The sequence below is a fragment of the Bos taurus genome, chromosome 4, assembly GCF_002263795.3.
Source record: "Bos taurus isolate L1 Dominette 01449 registration number 42190680 breed Hereford chromosome 4, ARS-UCD2.0, whole genome shotgun sequence".
Lineage (NCBI taxonomy): Eukaryota > Metazoa > Chordata > Mammalia > Artiodactyla > Bovidae > Bos > Bos taurus.
In genome coordinates this window covers 50,495,842-50,520,895 of record NC_037331.1, presented here as the reverse complement: position 1 = coordinate 50,520,895, position 25,054 = coordinate 50,495,842, and the positions used below count along the sequence as shown (strand labels likewise).

The window sequence follows — 25,054 nt, the reverse complement described above, 5'->3', positions numbered from 1 at the left end:
AAGTACACTACACATCATAGCTTTCTTGAACCTGTAGGCTTTCGAAACATTTCTAACTCCAGAAACAGGCTAAAAGGGGAAAGATTTTTCTTTTGTGAAAAGCAGAACCTTTAGCAATCCCAACCCCTGTCAAAGACGCAAGGGGGACGGGGTATTTTTGATTCCTGTCAGTATTCAGTGTCAAGTCGAGGTCAGGCACGTCACAAGATCAAAAAAAGATTTCTCCTCTGCCCTCTCCGTGTCTTCCCCACACCTGTAACCTACTGCCACACAGGGGCATCCCTTCTAAGCACACCAGGGACACTGCCCCGTCATTGCCTACAGTTGTAGCTTGCTGCAGCTGCAAAGAGTATGGTTCTCTCTCTTTGGAGAGGTTCTCTTGTGGGCAATTATTTGGAGCATCATTAGACAAAGCTATGTTTTCCAGCAGGAAATTTGAGCTGTATGGGCAAACCCTAAGTAATCAAGAGAGACTGCTCAGCATGGGCTCTGGAGGAAGAATGGGTCTAAACAGGTCACAGCTAAACACGAACAAGCTGTATTTCAAAACCCAAATTATCTGACCAGTGATTTTACGTTTCAATCCCCGGATCTCTTCATACTCAAAAATTATTAAAAACCCAAAGAGCTTCTACTTATGCAGGCTGTAGCTATTGCTACTTATCTTAAAAGAAATTAAGACTAAGAACATTAATGTCTACTCATTATTTTGAAGCAATAATAAAACCATACTGCACAACATAAATTTTTATGGGAAAAAAATCACTGTATTTTTCAAACCAAAGTGGCATTGTTTTATATTTCTGCAAATCTCTTAAACAACTGGTATAACAGAAAACAATCAGATTTTCATGCCTGCTTCTTCATTTGATCTGTTACAAAAATCATACATCATAAAGCCTGAAAAATTCTTAGTGTATACTCATGATAGGATGAGACTGAAAAAAGAAAATGTCTTCTATTATTAAGAAAATCGTGTTGATCTCCTAAACTACTTACAAGGGTCTTGTGGATTCTGGGGACAATGAACCACACTTTGATAGCTGCTCCTCCAAACTCTACTACTCTCTGTCTTTATTTCCCTTTCATCCTCACCCTTTCATTAAGTCTTTGGAACATTTCAGACTTGTATGTTTCGCTACAGAGAATGAAGGGCCCTCTACAGACACACTTGTTCCAGAACACTAATGAGACAGGAGCAACTTCCAAACATCAAATGGCAACGTGGTGGTAGCCTCAGGACCCTAAAATAGTCTGTTCCATACTTCTCCAAGGATAAATTAAGTCTCAAATACAAAAAGACAGACTTTTCATGGAACCCCTTCTTTCCACCAGAAATGACATGTATAAGAATGGGGAAAAAGAAGCTTGATGAATACATGATTATATGCCACATGCAGAAAGTTAGAGACACTAACTGATGTGGTTAGATGAAAGATCACTTTTTCCCTCCATCATGGTTGAAAAATGACGGGGTACAAAAGAATAGAATATCAAGGCATAAAAGAGGAAAAACAGAACAGTAACAATTTAGAAGTAATTGCCATTAGTATCACAACTAGGACAGCAAATGGCATGAATGCTATAAGCAGAGAATAAACACAAGAACCAACAGCTGCTCTGGCTTGGTGGAGAACAAGGTAAAAGGGACACCTGATCAGAGCACAGTTTCTTTCTTGCAGGCTTTAAGGAATCACACTAACCACTAACTCATCTCTACCACAGAATGATGGCAGAAGCAGGAAGAAGGTACTATACAGTGTAGGAAAGTACTCCAGGCTCCCTAGAAATGTAGACTCAACACCCGAGAACCAAGTAATACATAAAAGCTATCCTCCCCATTGGCTCTATCACCTATGGAAGAAGAGAGAGATAGCAAAAAATGCATTAACCTAAAATCAAAAATAAATGAGCATTTTTGTATGCCATGAAAAAAGGAAAAACAGGATACACTATGTCTATGTCTATACAATATTTATTAATCTAGCCTCCTTGTGACCTCAGGGACTGTAGCCTATGAAGCTCCTCTGTCCATGGGATTTTCCTGACGAGTACACTGTAAATGGGTTGGGTTGCCATTTCCTCCTCTAGGGGATCCTTCCTAACCCAGGAATTAATCCCACGTCCTACTGTGTCTCCTGCATGGCAGGCAGATTCTTTACCACTGAGCCCCCAGGGAAGCCCCTTGATATAAAAGTACACATCCATCTAAATCCATTCATTCAACAAATATTTATCAAGCCAGGAGCCATGAAGCAGTGAACAAAACAAAATCCTTACTCTCAAGGAGCTTATGTTCCAGTGGGAAAATGAAAACAAACATGGAGATATGTTAAACATGTAAAAATATATACCATATCAAATGCTAATATATGTAATAGACCTAAATGAATCAAGAAAGAAGGAAGAGGACCAATCTGATGTGGAGAGGGTGGCAATATGAACAGGACGGATGACATTTCAACAAAGACCTTCAAAGGGCAAGGGAAGGAGGCCACAGGTCTATTCAGAAGAGCTTTCTGGGCAGAGAGAACAGCAAACGCAAAAGCCCCAAGGCTGGAACAGGCAACAGGGCCAGTAGAGCCGCAGAAGAGTCAGGAAAAGGTAGTACGAGATAGGGTGGGGGTGGGGGTCATTCAGTCTTGAGGCCCCTGATAGGCCTTTTACTCAGAAAGTGGCAACTAAAGGGATGATAGCTGAAGGATAACATGACCTGACTCCTGTTTTAACAGGAGCACTCTGACTGGGATCTAATACAGGGAAGTATCAGTGGAGATGGCAGAAGCAGTTAGGTTGTGTATCTTACAGTTAAGAGTCAATAAGATTTATAGAGAGACTGGATACAGAGTGTGAGAGAAAAGAGAGGAACCAAGTCTTACTCTGAGGTTGTTTCTTCATTCGTTTTGTTTTGTTTTTTTTCCTGGCAACTACAAAGTGGGGTTGACTCTTGGTAGAGAGAGTGCTGGGAAAACCCTGATTAGAGGAGGTCCAAGGGAGGGAGAGTGGAAGGAAAGGAATGGCGTCAGCTAGCTGACAACTATTTCAGGGAGTTTTGCTGTAACACAGCAGAAGGAAATGAAGCACCAGTGGGAGGCAAGGCCAATTTGAGGAAAAATTTGATGACACAGAAGGGTTGGGAATAATTGCTGAAGAGGTGTCCCTGAATATTTGAGAAGGCACGGAAGTGGGTGCACATGGGCCAGCAGAGCCTGAGCCAGAAACAAGGGCAGTCTGCCCACAGTGAGAGGAGGAAAAACGAGCGTGGGGACAGATGCCTGCGTTGGTCCATGCGCCGGTGAGAGAGGATGGCAGTTCTTTCTGATTGCCTCTACACTCTCAGTGAAACGGAACGCAGCCCAGAGTGAAGCAAAGGGAGGAGGTGCTGAAGCAAGGTCTCCACAGGGGAAGCAAGCGCAAAAGCATCTAGAGGAACAGGTGAGGAAAGCACTAAGAAATGTGCTGCCACCGCCAACCAGCACCAAGGGCCAACGTGAGGCACAAATGGTCAGGAATTTAAAGTGAGTCCAGTCAGCAGGGCGGGATGCTTTCGCTCCAGGCTGTGCTACCCTGTGGGTGTGGACATGAGGTCGGCAGAGAATTGAATTCAACAAGCATGGGGATTTGCTAAGCGAACAGGGCAAACTGAGAAGACCAAGGGAACTGGGGGGATCTGCAAAGGAGGAACTGCAGCTAGACCTCATGTAATTTAACACGTGGAAGGAGACTTCCAGTCGTTGAGGTTTCATTAAATAAACGACATGCGGTGACTAAAAATCACAATGTTGATAAATATCTAGTGACATATACATAATATGCTGGGAAAAACAGGTTATACAAATTATTATGTAGTGCATGATTGCATTTTGAGAGATATATACAATGTACCCTCATTAATGCAGATACAAATGGTTACTTCTGAATGAAGGCTGAGTTTCATTTTTGATGCCTTTTTAAGACATTCTACAAAGAACATATGTTGCTTCAATAATTACGAAATAGGCACACTATTTTAAATAGCATAACTTAAAATTCTTTGTAAATTGTCACTTAAATCTGCACCCACTTAAATTACAGGTTTTAGTTTATATGAATAGGTCATTCTAAAATCATTAACAGGTGTTACCAAGATGCATTAAGATGACACAGCAAATGTATCTGATTGGACTGTGAATCTCCTTGGAAGGCTTTCCAAGCTAAAACATTTCTAAAAGATACCCATCACAAAGGCTCTTGTTCAGCTAGTATGCAGAAGATGGTGTAATGGATGTCATATGTCTTGGCTAGTTAGGAATCCTTGATTTACTGGGGCCTCTGTAATGCTATTAACATTTTGAAAATCATTTCTGCCTACCACTAAAAGAAAAATAGCAGATTAGAGAATATAGAGGAATAATTAGGTTTCATTGCTTCAGTCCTATAAAATACAGTACAGTCAAAAAGGCTATAATTGATAAGCCCTAAAATTACTGAAAATGCTTGATAAAAATGAAGAATATAAAACAATCTTGAATAACGGGGTTACAGTTACATTATGGAGTTAAGATTATCAATGAATTTTAAAGTCAGAATTTATCAAATGATATATGTTTCTATTAAGAAAAGTTAGTATAACTTCTAGTACCTGAAGAATTAAAACAGTTATTAGTGAGGAAAACTGACAGAGAGAAAGACTGATTCCATACTGGTCCTATCAAATATGTACAAAACAAAAATAAAACAAAACTGTGATTTTAAAACATCATACAATATTACTGATACAGTTAGGTCAATGATTGTCATATTTTATGAAGCTTATATAAACTTTCAATTCTAATAAATATTTTTACTAGTAAAACCTTTTAAAAGTTGTTCTGTTATTATTCCTAATGGGGAATCTTCACTTTGTTGTTAAAAATGTCAAGATTTAAAAGCTAGCTACTTTGTTTCACTTAAAATACTAATTTTTAATTCAGTTACTATAGTTGGTTTAATTTAGGTAAGGTAGCCTAACTTGATATGACAGTGAATATTTACCAACAGTTACATTTGGTTAGTTACAATTTGAAAACATGCTATCCTGTCTGGAGACAGGCAGAGAGTAGCAACAAGGCCTTGTAAAAATCCATACACAGTCCACTGGCAGGAAGAAACACATGAGTAACAAAATTCTAGATTGCAGGGTTACCAAAGTGCTTGTAACATTTTAAACCATTTGAGGTGTGCTGGAAAAAATGTGGCACAAACTAGTTTTCAAAGCATGAACAGTTACAATAAAGGGAATTGGAAAGTCTAAAACCAACCATGTGGAAAACTGATAAGCTTGCAAACTGATGAACTTCCAAAATGAAGTCAGTTGATTAGAGGAAATATTCAGCAAAATTATTACAGTGCTAGAATGTGGTACATACAGTGTTTAATGTCAACCAACAGTTCCTGAACTACAAAGTATATTCATAAATTTGTGACATAAAAATGTTTGTTCCAGGCAGTCGCTGGACATTCTTAGAAACTGTTATAAGCCAAAGTTATTTAATGTGAATTCTCATTTTCTTTTGGAAACACTTACATAAACTATTTTCATGCTTTTCTGTTCCACATTCATTCTTATAGCTACTGCTCTGTCTAACCATGTTTGAATATAAATGATTTGTTCTGTCTGAAAAACGTGTACAATAAACTGATTAAACAAGGAACATTCGTAAATGATAGATCATATTAGCAAATGGTTTGAAGGTTACTCAGCCCATCTGTTTATTTAGAGGATCATCTGACTGCCTCCTTCACAAGCAACTCCCGGGGGGAAGCTATGCATTAACCCCCTGCTGCCTGCCCACCTCCCCCCACCTGACCTTCTTCCCTTCCACCCTGGCTACCTCACCTAAGCATTCTGCCTCTTACTCATGCCCTGGATGCTAGGCACAAGCAGTCACTTGCTCTTCCTATCACATTTTACGTGGACATTGATAAACACACCTCCCATTTGAAGGTGCACTACAGAAAATTTCAGGACTTTCCTGGTGGGACAGTGGGTAAGAATTTGCCCACCATGGCAGGACATGAGTTCAATCCCTGGTCGGGGAAGATCCCACATGTCACAGAGCAACTAAGTCCATAAGCCACAACTACTAAGCCCACGCATTGCAACTACTGAAGCCGGTGTGTCGCAGAGCCCATGCTCTGCAACAAAAGAAGCCACTGCAATGAGAAGCCCTCATACTGCAACAAAGAGTAGGCCCTGCTTGCTGCAATAGAGAAAGCCCGTGTGGAGCAACAAAGACCCAGGGCAATCAAACATAAAACAAAATATATAATTAATTAATAAAAAAGAAAAGAAAGACATTTTCAACCCCAGCAACCAGCAGTCTGTCTTCCCTGAGGAAGTAATCAGCACGGCACTTTTTCTTATGAACAACACAAATCATGTAACTTGCCTGTTACTATTTTATTTTTCCCATCAGGAAGCATAGAGCCCCAACTTTTACTTCAACTTGGTGGCTCAGCTTCTGTTATATGTACTGGGCCCCCACGTAAGATTTCATGAGAAGAAAAGGTCTTATGACTACAAGGTTTGTAAGCCCCTGTTTTAGCTCCTAATCTTGATTTTCACATGCTTGTATCTTTCATCTTGCTGTTTTTATTCTTGTAAGCCACCTTAAATCCTCTGTGGAACAATCAGGGGTATAAAAGTTTTCAATAAAAATGATCACACAGACTGTGACAGAATATCCATTTTTATACACAGTTCTTAATGTTTCGATAACATGTTTTATTTTAGCCCAACAATTCTAGAAAGCTTCTTTAGCACAATTCCCACAACTTCTTTGAGAACATGTCTGGGTTGAGTCACTTAATGATGGTTTTTGGAGAAGCTGTCCTGAGGCCAGTCACTGGCTGTCTTTTTCTCATCAAAATCTGTCCACAACTAGAAAAAGCATTAGACCCTAATTTGCTGGCCATTCTGCTTACTGCACAAAAAGCCTCTTCAGCCGTCAGGGATTTCAATCAGGACCAAGGATTTAAGAGCACCCTGATTTTATGTTACATAAAACACATCTGGCCTTACAGTGAGTGACCATTTGTCAGATCAATGGCTCTAAAACTTGAGTACCAATCAATCACCCGAAGGGCTTGTGAGACCACAGAGTAGACTGTGTTCCACCCCCAAAGTTTCTGAGTTAGCTGGTCTATAGTGTAAGTCTAAATATTTGCATTCCTTTTTAATATAAATTTCAGGTATACAGCAAATCACTGTAGATGGTAACTGAGTTATGAAATTAAAAGATGCTTCCTCCTTGGAAGAAACTCTATAGCCAAACCTAGACAGCATATTAAAAAGCAGAGACATTACTTTGCTGACAAAGGTCTGTATCAAAGCTATGTTTTTTCAGTAGTCACGTGTGGATGCAAGAGTTGGACCCTAAGAAGGCTGAGTGCTGAAGAATCAGTATTTTTGAACTTAGAGGAGACTCTTGAGAGTCTCTTGGACAGTAAGAAGATCAAACCAATCAATCCTAAAGGAAATCAATGCTGAATATTCATTGGAAGGACTGATGCTGAAGTTGAAGCTCCAATACTTTGGCCACCTGATGAGAAAATCTGACTTATTAGAAAGACCCTGATGCTGGGAAGATTGAAGGCAGGAGAAGGGGACAACAGAGGATGAGATGGTTGGATGACATCATTGACTCAATGGACATGAGTTTGAGCAAGCACCAGGAGTTGGTGATGGACAACGAAGCCTGGCATGCTGCAGTCCATGGGATCACAAAGAGTCCTGAACAACTGAGTCTACATGACTGAGCAACTGAACTGAATACAGCATTATAATTCAACATCTGTATACAAAACAGTGTGATCGCCATCACAGATCTAGCTGTTACCCACCACCATCTAGTTGACTCCCTTCACCCATCTTGCTCGCCCAGCAGAGTCTTTCTTCTTCTCCTCTGGTACCCACCCACCTGGTCCCCAAATCTATGAGATTTTTCTTTTTGTTTGCTCATCTGTTTTAGATTCACATATGAGTAAAATCGTTTGGTATTTGCCTTTCTCTGATTTTTTTCAATTAACACACTAATTTTTAAAACAAGTTCCTAGGTGACGCAGAAAGCGCTGGCCTGGAAACCACACTTTGAAAATCAATGCTTTGGGGTCAGTCCATTTCCCTGCTTAGACATCTTTAGGGACTCTGCCCTATGTACTCTATTAGTCACACAGATGTTTCAGCTTGGCCTTCAAAACCTCATTGACTGAGCCTGTCCTTGTTGCCGTTCAGTCACTAAGTTGTGTCCAACTCTTGTTGCAGCATATCAAGCTTCCCTTGTCCTTCACTATCTCCCTGAGTTTGCTCAAACTCATATCCATTCAATCAGTGATGCCATCGGACCATCTCATCTTCTGTTGTCCCCTTCTCCTGCCCTCAGTCTTTCCCAGCAGCATCCTGTCCTAGGCCCCACTGAAGTGCATAGCCTGTGCTCCAGGCCTCCTTATTCCCTCTCTGCCCAGAGTACACAAATCCTGTGCTCATGTTGTCTGACTCACATCCACTTCTTGTTGCTCTAATTATTACTTGCTCTAGAAATTAATCATTCTTCAGAAGACTCCTAGAACACCACCTCGTCCCAGAAACCAACCACCTTCATTAAAACTCTTTCATCTATGCTTTACATCTATGCTTTACAAGCCCGCCATGCATTATAATCAGTAGCCTTGGCAGAGTTATCTTCCACCAGATTATATAGGAGAGTGGTTAGGAAGATGCACTTAGAGTCAGGGAGGGCAGAGTTCAAGTTTTGGCTCCACACTTGTCAGCTGCATGACACAGAACATATTTCTTAACCACGAGCCTTAAAGTGAGGTAACAATAGATCGCCTTCCAGCGACAATGCTGAGAATTAAATGAGATAATCTACATACAGCCCTAGGTAGCACTCCTGGCAGACAGGGCTCAGGAAAAATCACTTTTCTGGAGTTGGTCAAATATTATCCCAAATTCTCTGCCACTCCGGCCAGGTGGTCAGGTCTACATCTCTTCCCTTTGAATCTGATTCCTGTGACTGCCTGACAGAATACAGCAGAAAGTGACTTTGTGACCAAGAGTTTAAGGCACTAGAAGATGCTACTTCCTGTCTGCTAGGATGTTTACTGATGGATCCCAGCTACCCTGTGACAAGGAAGCCGAAGCAACCCATGGAGAGGAACCCAAGCCCAGAGCTGAGAGTCCCACTGCCCTCCCAGCAGCCAGCACATGAAGGAGCCATCCTGAAGCAGGTTCTCCAGTCCCGGCCTCTCTCCTCCTCCCACTGCCACGTGAGGAGCAGATGGCAATGTTCCTACACAGCCCAGTCTCAACTGCAGACATGGGAGCAAAATAAAGGACTGGTATTCTTTAAAACCATTAAGCCTCCAAGTGGTTTGTAACATAGCCACAGATGACAAAGCCAGGAACATAGTATTATCTTTGCACCCTTTCTCCTCTCCCGCTGACAGGATCATAGGTTAGGACCTTTGAGGGTGCTGATCACAAGATTCAGACATTCCTAGAGGGAAAATTCTCCCAGGGGATCGCTCTTTGTGAGTAAACACAGGACTCCCTGAGAAAGAATTCAAAGTAACCGAAGAAAAACCCAACCTCAGTCCTCATCTCCACTAACCCCCTCTAAAGTTGCAGCAGAACCCTAAGGAACTGAGGCTTCAATAATTATAAAGGGAACTTAAAAATTAATAACTCTATAAAGTCAGTGGTACAAATAGCAATACTGCTTTGTAATCTCAAGTAACCCAATGAGCGCTAAATAAGGGAGTCTAACATCCACTTTGAACAGGAAGAAATTCATGAGGCCACCATCTGCATGAGAGCAAAGAGCAGAAGGAGACAGAGCATAGCAGTTGATACACAAAGTGAAACAACTTTTGGAGGGAGCTGCACAAAATCTAGTGACACATAGTAAGTATGGACCAAACGAGAGAAATATGGTTATTTACCTTTTCATTAAATATGTTAGAAATGTTATTATGTTGCTATTGTTAGTGCTCTTATTTTGACCCTATTTTCATATAACCTTCTAAAATGGATCTTAAAACCTAACAGTTATGGTACCTAATCTTAGTGGCCAGTATTTCTCCTTTGCTTCATTTATCACAAATGTGACTTGCTAATTATGGTTAACCTCCTCTCCTAGACAATAAATCCCTTGAGGAAGGGACTGGCTAGTTTCCACTCTTTCCAGTGTCCAGCACAAGGCATGACGGAAAATACTCAGTAAGTATTTGCTGGGTGAAGGTTGAATGATCAGCAGTTAAAAAGCTGTTCGGAGAACTAGAGTTGATGCCTACTTACCTGAGTATGAATTCACATGGGGCATAAACACAATATCCTTTTTACAAAAAAAGGGTTTATACCCTGACACTGAAATTGCTTTAGCAGTAACTGGTTGCTGTCATAAGTCAGAAAATAATGCTCTATTATGCTGGAAGTTATTTATATTCACAATCGCTTCTACATCTATTCAAGTCCCTTTAATTCATGAGGCATTTCACCTACATTTAGAGCCATCACCTAGAAATCAGAGTTTTACAGAACCCACACTTTTAAAAATGTCAGTTGTAATTGCTTCCTCAGATAACTTCTCTCCCTTTTTCTGTCAATCTATTCCCAAAAGTGGTTAAAAGTGTTTAATGTCCCTTAAACACTGTTTTTATCATATCATTTCCTATTTCAAAGCCTACAGTTAATCTAAATAGGCAACTATTTGACATTTAAACTTATTAAAAAGTGAATGTATTAACAATTCCTATTAAGGGTTTCTGAAGTTCTTCCATTGATTGTCCAACTTACCACCCCTCCAAACCAAATTCATATTGTATTGCCATTCCCCAAATAGGCACAAAATCTGTGGATTTAACCAAGCAGAGATGATGGAAGGTTTGTTCTGAATTTCACCAGTGAGGTCTCATTATTTTGTCAAGACACTATACAAGGAAGCTCACACACACTTTTCAGAGTGTCTATGAAAGGCTTATGCCCCAGTCACTCATGGAGAAAGACACAGCAATAGAAAATCTTTGTCAATCTCTAATTTTTAGGGATTATTTAAAATAATCTAATCTAAAATTGACACTGTTTCCACTGTTTCCCCATCTATCTGCCATGAAGTGATGGGACCGGATGCCATGATCTTTGTTTTCTGAATGTTGAGCTTTAAGCCAACTTTTTCACTCTCCTCTTTCACTTTCATCAAGAGGCTTTCTAGTTCTTCTTCACTTTCTGCCATTAAGGGTGGTGTCATCTGCATATCTGAGGTTATTGATATTTCTCACAGCAATCTTGATTCCAGCTTGTGCTTCTTCCAGCCCAGCGTTTCTCATGATGTACTCTGCATAGAAGTTAAATAAGCAGGGCGACAGTATACAGCCTTGATATACTCCTTTTCCTATTTGGAACCAGTCTGTTGTTCCATGTCCAGTTCTAACAGTTGCTTCCTGACCTGCATACAGGTTTCTCAAGAGGCAGGTCAGGTGGTCTGATATTCCCATCTCGATGGACAGGGAGGCCTGGCGTGCTGCGATTTATGGGGTCGCAAAAAGTCGGATACGACAGAGTGACTGAACTGAACTGAATCTAAAACTACTTTCTATTGACTTAGCCTTTGTGAAAGGAAATCTAAACTTTTTAACAAGGCCAATGATATATCTGCATTTTAATACATTAGTTACTAAGAATATTACACTCCTCTCTGGGAGCGAATCTATCATTACCTGGCTATATAATTTCATTTTATGAATTCCTTACAACTGCTATTAATTGGAAAAAAAAATCAAAGGATTATATAAGTCAAATAACTCAATATAACAGCCGTTCATGGAAACCAAACTAAATTCCTATCTAAAGGCTCAATTTATCACCTGCCATTTTCCCAGATGCAGATGAAAAAAGAAACAAGTTGATTAAATACAGAAAAAAATATCAAAAAGTGAAATGTAACCACAAGAGGCAGATTTAACAATGACTGAAATGTGGGAAGATGATCAGGACAGAAATAGCAGTTCCTTAGCTACTGCCTCCTCATCTGTTTCAGAAATCTCCATCATTTTCTTAAATTTGGGTCACGCGGCATTCACACACGCTTCATAATGTTCTCAGGCAGAAGATGAGAATACCCTTACTACAGAACTTTTCTGTATTTGGTGTGATAACTAGTGAGAAGAAGAAAACATTTCAAAAAAAAAAATGATGCTCTTCTACTTATCATAAATGCCAATCAATAAGATCTTAGAAGTCTTGCAGGATTTATTTCTGTTTATAATTACCTGCAGTCAATTGGGAGGGAACAACCCATGATTAAAAAGGAGCCTTTCTAATAACAATTTCTGTGTAAATATCAAAAGCTGCACAGAAATTGAAACTACAATCAACTACAGGTGTGTGGGGAATGTTCTGGGAATTCACAGCATTTAAAGTAAAATAAAAGTTCCATGAATGACAACCTCCAGCTCTAGTAAAATGATTAGTGTCATTAATGCTGTCTTTGAAGCAGAGGCATATGGTGAGAGCCAATGTTAGGAGTCAAACAGAAGATGGCTTATTTTCCTTGGAGGCTGTTTCACCACTCCTAATGTGGTCAAGCAATTTCACAGAGATGACAGGAGATAATATATGTGAAGTGCTGGTATGTAATAAAAATTCGATAATGTTAAGTCCCATTCCATCTCCATGTCCTGCTCCAAATTTGCCTGCTGGAAACTGCAGCAAACCTCAGGATTCCTTGGAAGAATGAGTCAAATGGAATCAACCCTTTTCTTGATTTTGGTTTGCCTACTGCCTAGACCACAATCATGGGGTGAAGGAAGGAGGTTGTAGAAAAGAAATTGTTTTAGTTTGAAAGGACTGAACCACCTCCCTCCTCTTCACTTCTAGATGGCTGGGAACAGAGGCGGTTGTAAACAATTATTCATGCCAAGTTTAAAACAACGTCACTGAAAATCAAAGATTTAACATAAAGAGTATGCTGCCTAAATATGGAGATGTGGAGAACAGACTGACAAGCTGCAGGATAAGTATTTATAACAGTTCATAGATCTAACTGTTATCACACCATTCCTACACACTTAGAAAGTGACTTTTTAAAATAATTAACAACATGTATTATCCTATTCCCAAAACAGTTCAGAAGTTTTCAAAATCCCTAAGCCCTCTTTTGGTGGTTGAGGGGGGCGGGTGGTGGTGGTGGGTAACTCCACTTTAGAAAACATTGTCTGGACAACACTTGACAAGTAACTCCTCTCCACTCAGGACCTATGTGGCCACCATAGAGCCCCCAGAAACGATGCTGACTCCAGCTCCTTTCAGCCTGTGGTATGATCATTCAAAATATCCACCTGATTTCCTACTACGGCTTATTTTTCTGCCTGCCTTAGGCTTGCTGTGAGGATAAATTAGTAGCCTGCTGCTGCTGCTAAGTCGCTTCAGTCATGTCCGACTCTGTGTGACCCCAGAGACGGTAGCCCACAAGGCTCCCCCGTCCCTGGGATTCTCCAGGCAAGAACACTGGAGTGGGTTGCCATTTCCTTCTCCAATGCATGAAAGTGAAAAGTGAAAGTGAAATCGCTCAGTCATGTCCAACTCTTTGCGACCCCATGGACTGCAGCCTACCAGGCTCCTCCGTCCATAGGATTTTCCAGGCAAGAGTACTAGATAAACTTTAGTTTTCATCTGGCAAAGTCTGACTTCAGGAGTCAGAATTCTATCCTGAGAAATAAAAAGCAATGCCTACTTTATGAGACAGGAAGCAGGTGACCAAGATCTATCCTATAACTTTCAAAGTGTGAGAAGGAGGAGAAAGGGCAGGGGAAAATCTTTATACCAACACAGATTGAGATTCAAATGCAAATAATTTTTTCAAGCACCTACTCTGTGCCAGATCCTTTGCCAGCATATTATCTTGTTTAATCCTTACAATTCGAGCAAACCTACAACTGTGTATTAAGGCCAAAGAGATGTGCTATGAAATCATCCATCCAACCCCATTTACCTGGGATTTTAAAAAAAGTCTTTCATAAAGGCAGAAGAGCCGCAGTACCCAGAGAGCAGCACACAGGTGGCCCTTTCCTTCTTACTTGGTGAGAAGCAATCTACGCTGTGTATATACACAGCCATGTCCAATGTTCTTTACTGGTAAGTTAAGATTTCCCAAGGGTTTCCTATTTGCAATATTTCAGCCATTAGGAGATAATGGCTAATACCCATAGGAGATGCAATTCCACTTTAAGTAAGGTGCCTAGTGCAGTGCCTACACTGAGAGAGGACTGTTCATGGTCTGTTTTCCATGGAAGAATGTCACGAAAAGGGTTCTGGGCTGCTGGAGGGCTTTTCAGCTCTAGCATTTTATTTTTGTAAGGGATAATTATGTGAGCATAAGCCCTGTAATGGTCCACTTAAAACAGGCCAACATAGATGTCCTAGAGCAGAACAAATTCTGACCATGTTGAAATGTATTTTACATTCTTGCCAGGTCACCTTTAGTACATGTGAAGCAATCTTTTGCTATTTTACCCAACCCTATGTGAAAAAGTTGAAAAGGAATTTGATTTTATAACAGGTCTTCAGAAATTTATAGGACTCTTATGCTATGAAAGAGGTCTTTTAGCAAAATTCATGAATGGAGGGGAACTGGATTGGAAAAAATGCAAGTGAAGACAGAATTTTGCCTTTCAAAAAATTTCAAGTGGGGAATTTACCTTATCAATCTTATTTTAGGTGCACAAGCCCTTAACTAAAAACTGTAATCAGCTCATCTTAACGGTTTGAAGAAAAACACTGTTCATTGCTAAGTGACAAAGTTAATGAGGAAGCACATTTTCCATGCCCTCTTAAAGGGCAATAATTGTCAGCATCTGAGGTGTTCACATTTCTTAGACAACCGCTCTGACAGTCTGCCTTTCCTATGGCTCTCCTGCAGACTTTTGTCTGCCCAGCAGTTAGGGTGTTCTTTGTCATTTTTTCCCTTGAAAATGGTGACAAGCTGAAAATATTTACATTTAATAAATTAAAATGTATGCAAAAATAGAATGCACAATAATGTTGAATTTGCCAAAAAGATGCCTTTCATAGCACATCAATTCACTGGCATTCTCAAGCTTAAACAAACCAACAGCTGACTACTTGACCCAGGATGAAATCCAGTCTTTCTATGACCCTCACCCTCCAGCATGGTCTGGCCTCAGCCTCGATCTGCATCTGACCTTGTGCCATTCTCTCCTGCTCTCTGAGCTCCTGAAGCTCCCATCACCTGTCAGTCTCCTTCCTCTCCAAAGGGCTCCCTTTGCCTGAACACTCTTCTTCCAACTGGACTCTCAATATCTCTCCAAGTCTCAGGGACTGTCACTTCTTCAGAGAAGCCTTTTCTGACCCTTCACCTCTCTAATAGTCTTTCCTTTCTTTCATAATCATAATTTGTACTTAGATACTGTGTTCATTGGTTTAATGTCAATCTCTCTCACTAGACCCTAAGATCCTTGAGGAAGAAAGCAACTGTACTCCAATAAAAAATTAAAAAAAAAAAATAAGATTCATGAAAAAGAAATCATATCCCTTTGTCCACCACCCTGGAAGCCCAGGACATGTCTGAAGACAATAAACATCTGTTGAAGGAATGGATGCTGGATCTCCTCATCTTCCCCCACCCTGTCCAAGTACACTAGAAATATGGGATACAGCCTTTCCTTATTTGTTCAACAACAATTTATTTTTTAACTCAGAAAACTGAATGACAAAACCTGAAACCTCTTCATTTTTCTTCCCCAAATAACCACAATCAAAGAGAAGGAGGCAAAATTTTGAGTACTGTTTTAGACCCTTGTTTTTTTCTTCTTACAATCAAGACAGAATTAGTCATGCATGTGGCAAAGTAAATTCCCACAAGAATCCACGACTTGTAGTTTAGCCACTGAGGGTTAAGATGAGATGGCCGAAATGTTATCCGACTGCCTCCAGGGAAGACCCTTCATTTTCAGATTTCAAGGAGCTAGTTCTAAAAACGAACTGTTAATTCAACTGATAGTTCCACACATTGTGATAATCTTCGAAGTGTAGAAAAACACACTCTTGGTTTCATACCATTTGTAACCTTGAGTCTATCCTGCACACAGTGTGGATCAGATGGTACATTACTGAGCTAGGAAACTTCCTCTTTAGCTTGTTCTCACAATATCCTGCTCATTTATTAATAATCAGCAAGAAAATGTTACTTGAGTGACTTCAGTTACTTATTAAATGGTAGTGATAAAACACTGCTTTCATGGCATCTTTACCTTCTTTTTTTTTTCATATGATTCCACTCATATAATTTTTTTGATGTACAGTTGCTGTAAAATATTCTGTAAGTTGCAAGTATATAATACAGTGATTCACAATTTCTTAAGGTTATACTCCATTTATAGTCATCATAAAATAATGATATATTCCCTGTCATGTTGTACAATCTATCCTTAGAGCTTATTTTATACCTAATAGTTTGTATCTCATCTCCTACCCCTAGTATAAAAAAAGCAGTATTTTGCCTCGTAGTCTTCTATTTTTTTTTCCTTTCACTAATAGTAACTGGTCATCAGGGAAAGTAAAGTCTCTCAGAAGAATCAAAATTGGTATTTCTTGTTTGCCCTACTAAACCAAATACAATGCTACTTAAAAATCATCAGCTATTACATATTATGAAAATTCATTTGCTTGCAGAAAAGAACACATCTGGTCAACTCGCTTCCTTTTTCTAAACATAGAAGAAAAGGCGTTATCTCCACAGACAGGGAAGGAAACAATTCATGTCTCATGAATTCAGCTCTGCTCAGCAAACTCACTGGTTAATTAAAATAAACAGCACAAAAAGGGTACATTTTGGTCAATCAATTGCCTGCAACCACAGGAGAATTCTGAAATACAAAAGGCTGTATGTTTTACTTAGCTGAAACCAGAATGTTGTTCTTTTATCATTATTTCGCAGACGTGTCATTTGAGGACAATCCTCACAATACTCGGTAGTATACGCGTAGCTGCTTTCAAAAGGAGTGGCAACATTATTCTATTTAACGCTTTCATTTTATTTAAAAAGACTGACTTTGTTCTATGTAAAGATCCCAGCACTGAACCAGATGGCCATTATGGTTTTTGAATTTTAAAAATAAAACATTTAAGTTCTGCCTAAGAAACTATAATGCTATCTGGTGTGTTTTGAGAGTCATGAGATTTGTTAAAATGGACATTTTCAGATTAATATTTAGCTTTGAGAAAAAAATCTCTCCCAGGAAAATCCCTGTATCATAACAAAATATATCTGAATCATTAAAGTTCTTACATTTATTTTAGCAAATACAGTTTTGAAAGTGGCATTTCCTTAACCAGTTTTAGTTTACAGCAGTGTTTCCCAAGGAGGGGTGACTTGGAGACCTTCTTGTCTGTCACACTAGGGAGGTGCTGCTGGCATCTGGTGAGCAGACAGAGGCCAGGGAGGCTACGGAGCATCCTAGAGGGCAGAAGACAGCTTCCTCCCTGCAACCCCCATCCCCATCACCTGGTCCCAAATGTCAATTATGCTGAGGTGGAAAAAATGCTTTAGAGCAAAACCATTACAACTGCTTTTTAATTGAGTTTTGAACTCAATGGAAAGACCAGGTTTTCAAAAAGGGATATTTTCTAGACAAAATACATACTGAGTCACAGTCCGAGAAAAGTATAACTCAGGCCAAAATGACACTACTCAGAACTATATAAACTCCAGATATAAGAATTCTCTAAATGAACACAATCTTGGTATGTAATGAAGCTCCACTGATACTCGGTTCACACTTATACAAAGTAGGCACTCAACAAATATTTACAGAGGGAAGTAGAAAAAGAAGGATCTTCTTGTACTGTACCCCAGGACACTGTATATGGTAACATTAAATCAAGATAATGCTCTGTATTGGGTTGTTGTCCTGTGCTCAGTCTGCCTGACTCTTTGCAACTCTACAGACTACAGCCCAACCAGGCTCCTCTGTCCTTGGGATTTTCCCAGCAAGAATACTGGGGTGGGTTGCCATGCCCTCTTCCAGGGGATCTTCCTGACCCAGGGATTGAACCCATGTCTACTGTATTGGCAGGTGGATTCTTTGCCACTGAACCACATGGGAAGCCTGTATTGGGTAGTTAGAGGCCATCTAACCTCCTCCCTTCCTCCCTAGCACTAGCAAGTAGCCAGCCAGTGCCATTTTCCAGTTTCCTATGCAGCTACCTGTGTCTACAAAAGTTCTCACTAATGCATGTGTGTGCACTGCTTAGAGGAATCTGTTTGTTCATTTCCTCTCTTGCCCCCACCCCTTGCCATAGGTTGGGATGCAGAGGTGGCACTGCCCAAGTTTCAACCATACAGAGGAAGCTAATGCCCTAAGGAGAGCAGTAAGCTAGAAATCACCTGAGTGGTTGAAGACTCCCTGGCATAAAGCTGTCTCTCCAGCAGAAATCATTCATCTGCAGAATTGTAGGTGAGAAATGAACCACTTACTTAATCAATTATACTTTAGGTCCCTTCGTGGCAGCAGCCTGCACAAGTCAATTCTATAATCTGATATCCACTATGATCTAAGGGCTACAAATGCTTTCTATCCAGGGAAATGTTAAACTGGCTAATTTTTAAAGTTTCAGTGCAAGTAATATCTGAAAATCTGGATGATGTGGTTCCTCTATAGTGACTATAGATTAAGAGGAAGAACTGCTCTGTCTGTTAATAGTGCTAATTCTTTTATCCAATCTACGTGGAAAAAATAAGCAAATCTGGTGGTTCCTGCCCAAGGAATTCATTGTTTCAATGATAAGATATTTACATAAACATACTTCTCTGGTGGCTCAGATGGTAAAGATCTGCCTGCAATGCAGGAGACCCAGGTTCGATCCCTGGGTTGGGAAGATCCCCTGGAGGAGGGAATGGCAACCCACTCCAGTATTCTTGCCTGGAGAATTCTATGGACAGAGGAGCCTGGCTAGACATAGTCCATGGGATCGCAAAGGGCTGGACACCACTGAGCAACTAACACATACATGCTAATGACACTGGCTAACACACACACAAGACAATTTTCACTCGTCAAATTTTGTAATTGCATCATTTTCTTCTCCCTGTGTTTGTCTCCCCTTTGACTTAAGATGCTGGTAAAAATACCAGTAGCAACAGGGAAAATGAAGTGAGGGATAGAAGATTTCACAAACTAAACACTGAGCATTGAAACAATGATTTATGGACTAAGTTGTAGATTCAAATTTGAATATTCAATTATATTTTATTCAAAAGGTTCTGTGTCTATCTTGGTTTTCAGAAAATGCAAATGCTTCTCTCTGAGCACCCTTCTTTATTAAAATTCAAAGTATTTTCCTTTAGACTTGATTTGATACTGAATATACTTGGGGAAACAGTGGAAACAGTGTCAGACTTTATTTTTCTGGGCTCTAAAATCACTACAGATGGTGACTACAGCCATGAAATTAAAAGACGCTTACTCCTTGGAAGGAAAGTTATGACCAACCTAGATAGCATATTCAAAAGCAGATGCATTACTTTGCCAACAAAGGCCCATCTAGTCAAGGCTGTGGTTTTTCCTGTGGTCATGTATGGATGTGAGAGTTGGACTGTGAAGAAGGCTGAGCGCTGAAGAATTGATACTTTTGAACTGTGGTGTTGGAGAAGACTCTTGAGAGTCCCTTGGACTGCAAGGAGATCCAACCAGTCCATTCTGAAGGAGATCAGCCCTGGGATTTCTTTGGAAGGACTGATGCTAAAGCTGAAACTCCAGTACTTTGGCCACCTCATGCGAAGAGTTGATTCATTGGAAAAGACTCTGATGCTGGGAGGGATTGGGGGCAGGAGGAGAAGGGGACAACAGAGGATGAGATGGCTGGATGGCCTCACTGTCTCGATGGACATGAGTCTCAGTGAATTCCAGGAGTTGGTGATGGACAGGGAGGCCTGGCGTGCTGTGATTCATGGGGTCGCGAAGAGTCAGACACGACTGAGCGACTGATCTGATCTGATACTTATTCAATGATTTATTTCTACTTTATGTGAATGAGAGGGAAATCATTGAGAAACAAAGTATTTCTTATATGATGAAATTATAACATTTCAGTTAAGCAGCTTTATGCAATTCAGATTTTCCATTAATATTGCTTTTTAAAATATAATTTCCCCCAATAAAAATTAATGTGTTGAATATTACATGTAATAAGGCCATAAGCTTATTGAAAAATATTTTTACCTTAAACATATGAAAACAGTAAAAGTATCAAAATATATACTGCAATTTCCTAACATCTTTCTCCCAAAAATGTATTTACGGATTGTCCTAACAAGGCTAAGGCAATTAATTCAATGATTTATGCAACGTTTATGGTAACTTGACTATATCTTATAACTTGACCATATCTTGCCATATCTAACTTGATCATAACTTATCCAGAGCCATCAAGATAACATGATTAAAAAAGTAAAATAACACAGTTTGGTCTGAAATACCTTTTTAACATTTGTTAAATTCTAAAGAATTTTAATGCCTCACAACAGAATCATTTCTAAATCTTAAAGTTTAGAGTACAAATTAGGCAACATCTACCTTAAAAAAAAATCACAATTTATATATTAATTCAAAAATCTTCACTATTCTCAGAGAAATTACTTTTGACTTTATCTTTAAACAAAATGTATTTCTCCCAACTGAATACTTACTGAGTAGATTCTGACTTTTTATTTAGGAATAAATTTCTTACAAAATGAAAGTTTCACTTTCTCTCTCCTTCCCAGTTTCTTTCTGGGGCATTAGCCAGTCACTAACTTATACTCCGCTATTAAAAGAAAAGGCAACTAAAGGACACATCTGGACCCAAGTAAATATTTCACTAGTTTCACCAGCTCTAACAAATGCCCCCAAGGGAACAGCCAATCAGTAAATCACCAGAGTGAGTCTACAACAGGTATGTGAAAACAACATTATTACCTACTCCTAGAAATTCAATCATCTACACAAATCAATCACGATTCCCAATTTTAAAAAGTGACCAAAAAAACCTCAAGAATTTCCAAACACACCAAGTTTAAGCATGCCACGTTTTCAACCTGAAGTAAGTCACAATTTCTTTGGACTTCCTTTTTGTCTGAGTCTATGTATAAGAGAGACTGGTGGTGCTCTACAGGCTAGTACCCGAGGAGGCATTCTTGAAACGGGTGAAAACAGTGTCGCAGTGAGTGGCACTTAGGAAGCAGGGCTGGGGCCTGCCACATATCCAGGAGCTGTCCCAAGTCCCCCACAATTTTCCCTCCGCTCACTCCTTTCACTAGGACCTTCAGGATGACTCTCTGAGCCCACAGAGGATCTTCTTTCCACACATAAACAAGCTGTTTTAATTCAGCTTTCAGATCAGATCAGATCAGTCACTCAGTCGTGTCCGACTCTTCGCGACCCCATGAATCGCAGCACACCAGGCCTCCCTGTCCATCACCAACTCCCAAAGTTCACTGAGACTCACGTCCATCGAGACAGTGATGCCATCCAGCCATCTCATCCTCTGTCGTCCCCTTCTCCTCCTGCCCCCAATCCCTCCCAGCATCAGGGTCTTTTCCAATGAATCAACTCTTCGCATGAGGTGGCCAAAATACTGGAGTTTCAGCTTTAGCATCAGTCCTTCCAAAGAAATCCCAGGGCTGATCTCCTTCAGAATGGACTAGTTGGATCTCCTTGCAGTCCAAGGGACTCTCAAGAGTCTTCTCCAACACCACAGTTCAAAAGTATCAATTCTTCAGCGCTCAGCCTTCTTCACAGTCCAACTCTCACATCCATACATGACCACAGGAAAAACCACAGCCTTGACTAGATGAACCTTTGTTGGCAAAGTAATGTATCTGCTTTTGAATATGCTATCTAGGTTGGTCATAACTTTCCTTCCAAAGAGTAAGCGTCTTTTAATTTCATGGCTGTAGTCACCATCTGTAGTGATTTTGGAGCCCAGAAAAATAAAGTCTGACAGTGTTTCCACTGTTTCCCCATCTATTTCCCATGAAGTGGTGGGATCGGATGCCATGATCTTCGTTTTCTGAATGTTGAGCTTTAAGCCAACTTTTTCACTCTCCACTTTCACTTACATCAATGAACACTAAATTATTCATGGTCATCTCCCATGTAAATGTGTGCTTTCGTTTGGAACTTTACCAAGAGTCATTCACTATTTCAGAGAAATCACTTTACCCATGGCAAATCTGTTCCCTGTGTCCCAGTCAATGACATGGCAAGCCTGGATCAGGATTCTTCTGCAATGACTGCATTCATGGCAATGTCATGAGAATAGGTGGGAATACCTACCTAATTTATCTTGTCTTCCAATATAGTCATGCAGCAGTTATATATGGAAATGAATAATATTTTATTATAAATTACTTTCCTGTCACTTTATATCACAATTAGGGCAATGTATTGGCTATTTTTAACATAGCCTACTTATATACACAATTTAGCATACATTTCATTGCAACGTAGTAAAAGGGGAACACAAAGTATTTCATGAAAAACGAGAAACTGGGTCTGATAGATATGCAAACCCTGACCTAGAATACCATCTAAGGCTCCTTGCAGCTCCAGCACTCTTTGATTCTATGAAAAACTTACAGTTTGGCAAACCCTGATCATTAACAAGCCTTTACCTCTGCATAAGTTTGAAAGTATTGCAATTAAGTTAAAAAGATAAATACATGTGGTTGCTAAGGTGACACATAAAAACACAAATGCCACTAAACACTCCAACATGGGTGGAAGCAGAGGGAAATGCCTCGGTGCCGATGACTTTTACAGGTAAACAGAGAGGGACAGGGGGCTTCCCCGTTGGCTCAGTAGTAAAGAACCTGCTTGCAATGCAGGGAACACACATTCAAATCCCTGGGTCAAGAATATCCCATGGAGGAGGAAATAGCAACCCACTCCAGTATTCTTGCCTAGGAAATCCCATGGACAGAGGAGCCTAGTGGGCTACCATCCATGGGGTCGTAGAAGAGTCAGACACGATTGAGAGACTGAGCATGAGAGAGGGACAGAGAAGTATCTAAGGGAGAACTGAAGCGTTCATATCCCTTTAGTCTCAAGAAGCTGCACAACTGGTCTTACAGGTGACTGTTCCTTATTCTCTCCTTGGGCTGAAAGTCATATCCTTGAGTGATGAACTGCCTTAGCATTTCTCCCACAAAGTTCATTCAAGAAAATACACACTGGCAAACAATGCAAGACTCCTGAGAGTCCCTTGGGCTGCAAGGAGATCAACCCAGTCAATCCTAAATGAAATCAACCCTGAATAGTCACTGGAAGGGCTGATGCTGAAGCTCTAATCCTTTGGCCACCTGATGCAAAGAGCTGACTCACTGGAAAAGACCCTGATGCTGGGAAAGATTGAAGGCAGAAGGAGAAGGGGACGACATAGGATGAGATGGCTGCATTGCATCACTGACTCAATGAACATGAGTTTGAGCAAACCCTGGGAGATGGTGAAGGACAGGGAAGCCTGACATGCTGCAGTCCACAGGGTTACAAAGAGTTGGATGTGACTTAGCAACTGAACAACAAAACAATGCAAATGTTCCAAATGTGGAACAGGATGGAAACCTCTCACTACCGAACTGTGCACAGGTTTGCTTAGCAAATCTTATCATTCAAAATTCAACACCCTCAACTCATCACTGGCATGAAGTTGCTATAACCACAATCCATTTTTTTCTGAGACCATCATTTTTTGTCATCAGATTGAAGAATCATTATTATCCCCAGAAAAGCAATTTCCAGGCTGTGAAAATGACTTAAGTCATTACTTCAGGAACTACTGCCCCTTTCCCCACACAACTGGATTCTCAGCACATGCCCCATCTCCATCACGTCTAACCATTCACCTCTCTTACCTCTTTCCCCACTGTATTAGCACCCACATGGGGAACACTGCTGATACATTCCACAAAGTTTCACATGTTAAACTCCCTAAGACAAAGTTTAAGGAACTATCTCCTGGTGAAAAAAATACATCCATACTTCCTGTATAATAAATATATCCCTCTTGATTAAATGACCAAGAATCATGACCTGCTTACATACAAAGTATTAAATATAAAACAGAAAAAAAAAAAAACCCCTCAAGTTTGGCTTATAAACCTAATCTTGGGGGTAACCAATTAGAAAATTCTACATCAAGAAAGTTTAAAAACATTTTTTTAAAGAAAACAAAACTTTGTTGAGGTATTCTAACATACTGGAAGATAATTCTTTGCAAATTATGAAAAATTAAAAATTACTATAAGATCAGATGAAAAAAAGTAATAAAACAATTTAAAGATACATATGTATATATAAAGATTTAGTTTTTAACTCAAGAGTTTCTGAAAATAAGAAATCATTTACAGCTTATATAGGAAGAAAAAACCCTCTACTACCAGCAATTTCTTTTATAAATGATTCATTTAATTTTTCCTCACTGGCCTCACATACATGTAGGATACCAAGCTACAAATTTCCCGAGAACTTATGTCTTTAATCAAAGAAATATGGGAAATATAAAACAATTTCAGAAGCTACAGAGTTTTAATTCTCAAGTTCCTCAAATCAGAGTTTAGAATCATTCTCTCTTTCAACGTCCATCCGACCTGAGGGTTTGTTAGGGGTTATCAAGGTTATGGGTTGGTATTCGGAAGCAGGGGCACATTTTAACCTGATGTAACATTTTAAAGCTACATGACTCAAAAATTAAGAAGCAGCAGCTTTGCCATTGGCCATCTGAGAAAAGAAAGTGACAAAGAAATGGGACTCAGCCCTAGAAGGTTCTTACCCGCAGGGCCTCGATGACGAGGTCTCTGGCCTCCAGCTCCCCTTCCATCACACTGAGGAGCATCCGAAGCTCTGATTTACTGAGGGTATCCACATCAAACTCTTTTTTCTGTAACACAAATTTTAAAAAATGAAAAAGATTCAGAAAGGTATGCAATGGATCACATTTATCCCAATGGCTCAACAAACCCAGGGGACACTGGGGACCCAT

At 39.9% G+C, this 25,054-nt stretch overlaps 1 protein-coding gene across 2 annotated transcripts in view; it reads right to left on the bottom strand.

Annotated features, from left to right (window-relative positions):
• The window catches only part of CTTNBP2 (cortactin binding protein 2), a 168,904-nt gene that overhangs the window by 130,720 nt on the left and 13,130 nt on the right, over positions 1-25,054 (bottom strand). For both annotated transcript variants that reach the window (XM_005205448.5, XM_059885861.1), the window contains exon 2: positions 24,845-24,952. In XM_005205448.5, coding sequence (XP_005205505.2) covers positions 24,845-24,952 — 108 coding nt within the window. The remainder of the gene's footprint in view (positions 1-24,844; positions 24,953-25,054) is intronic.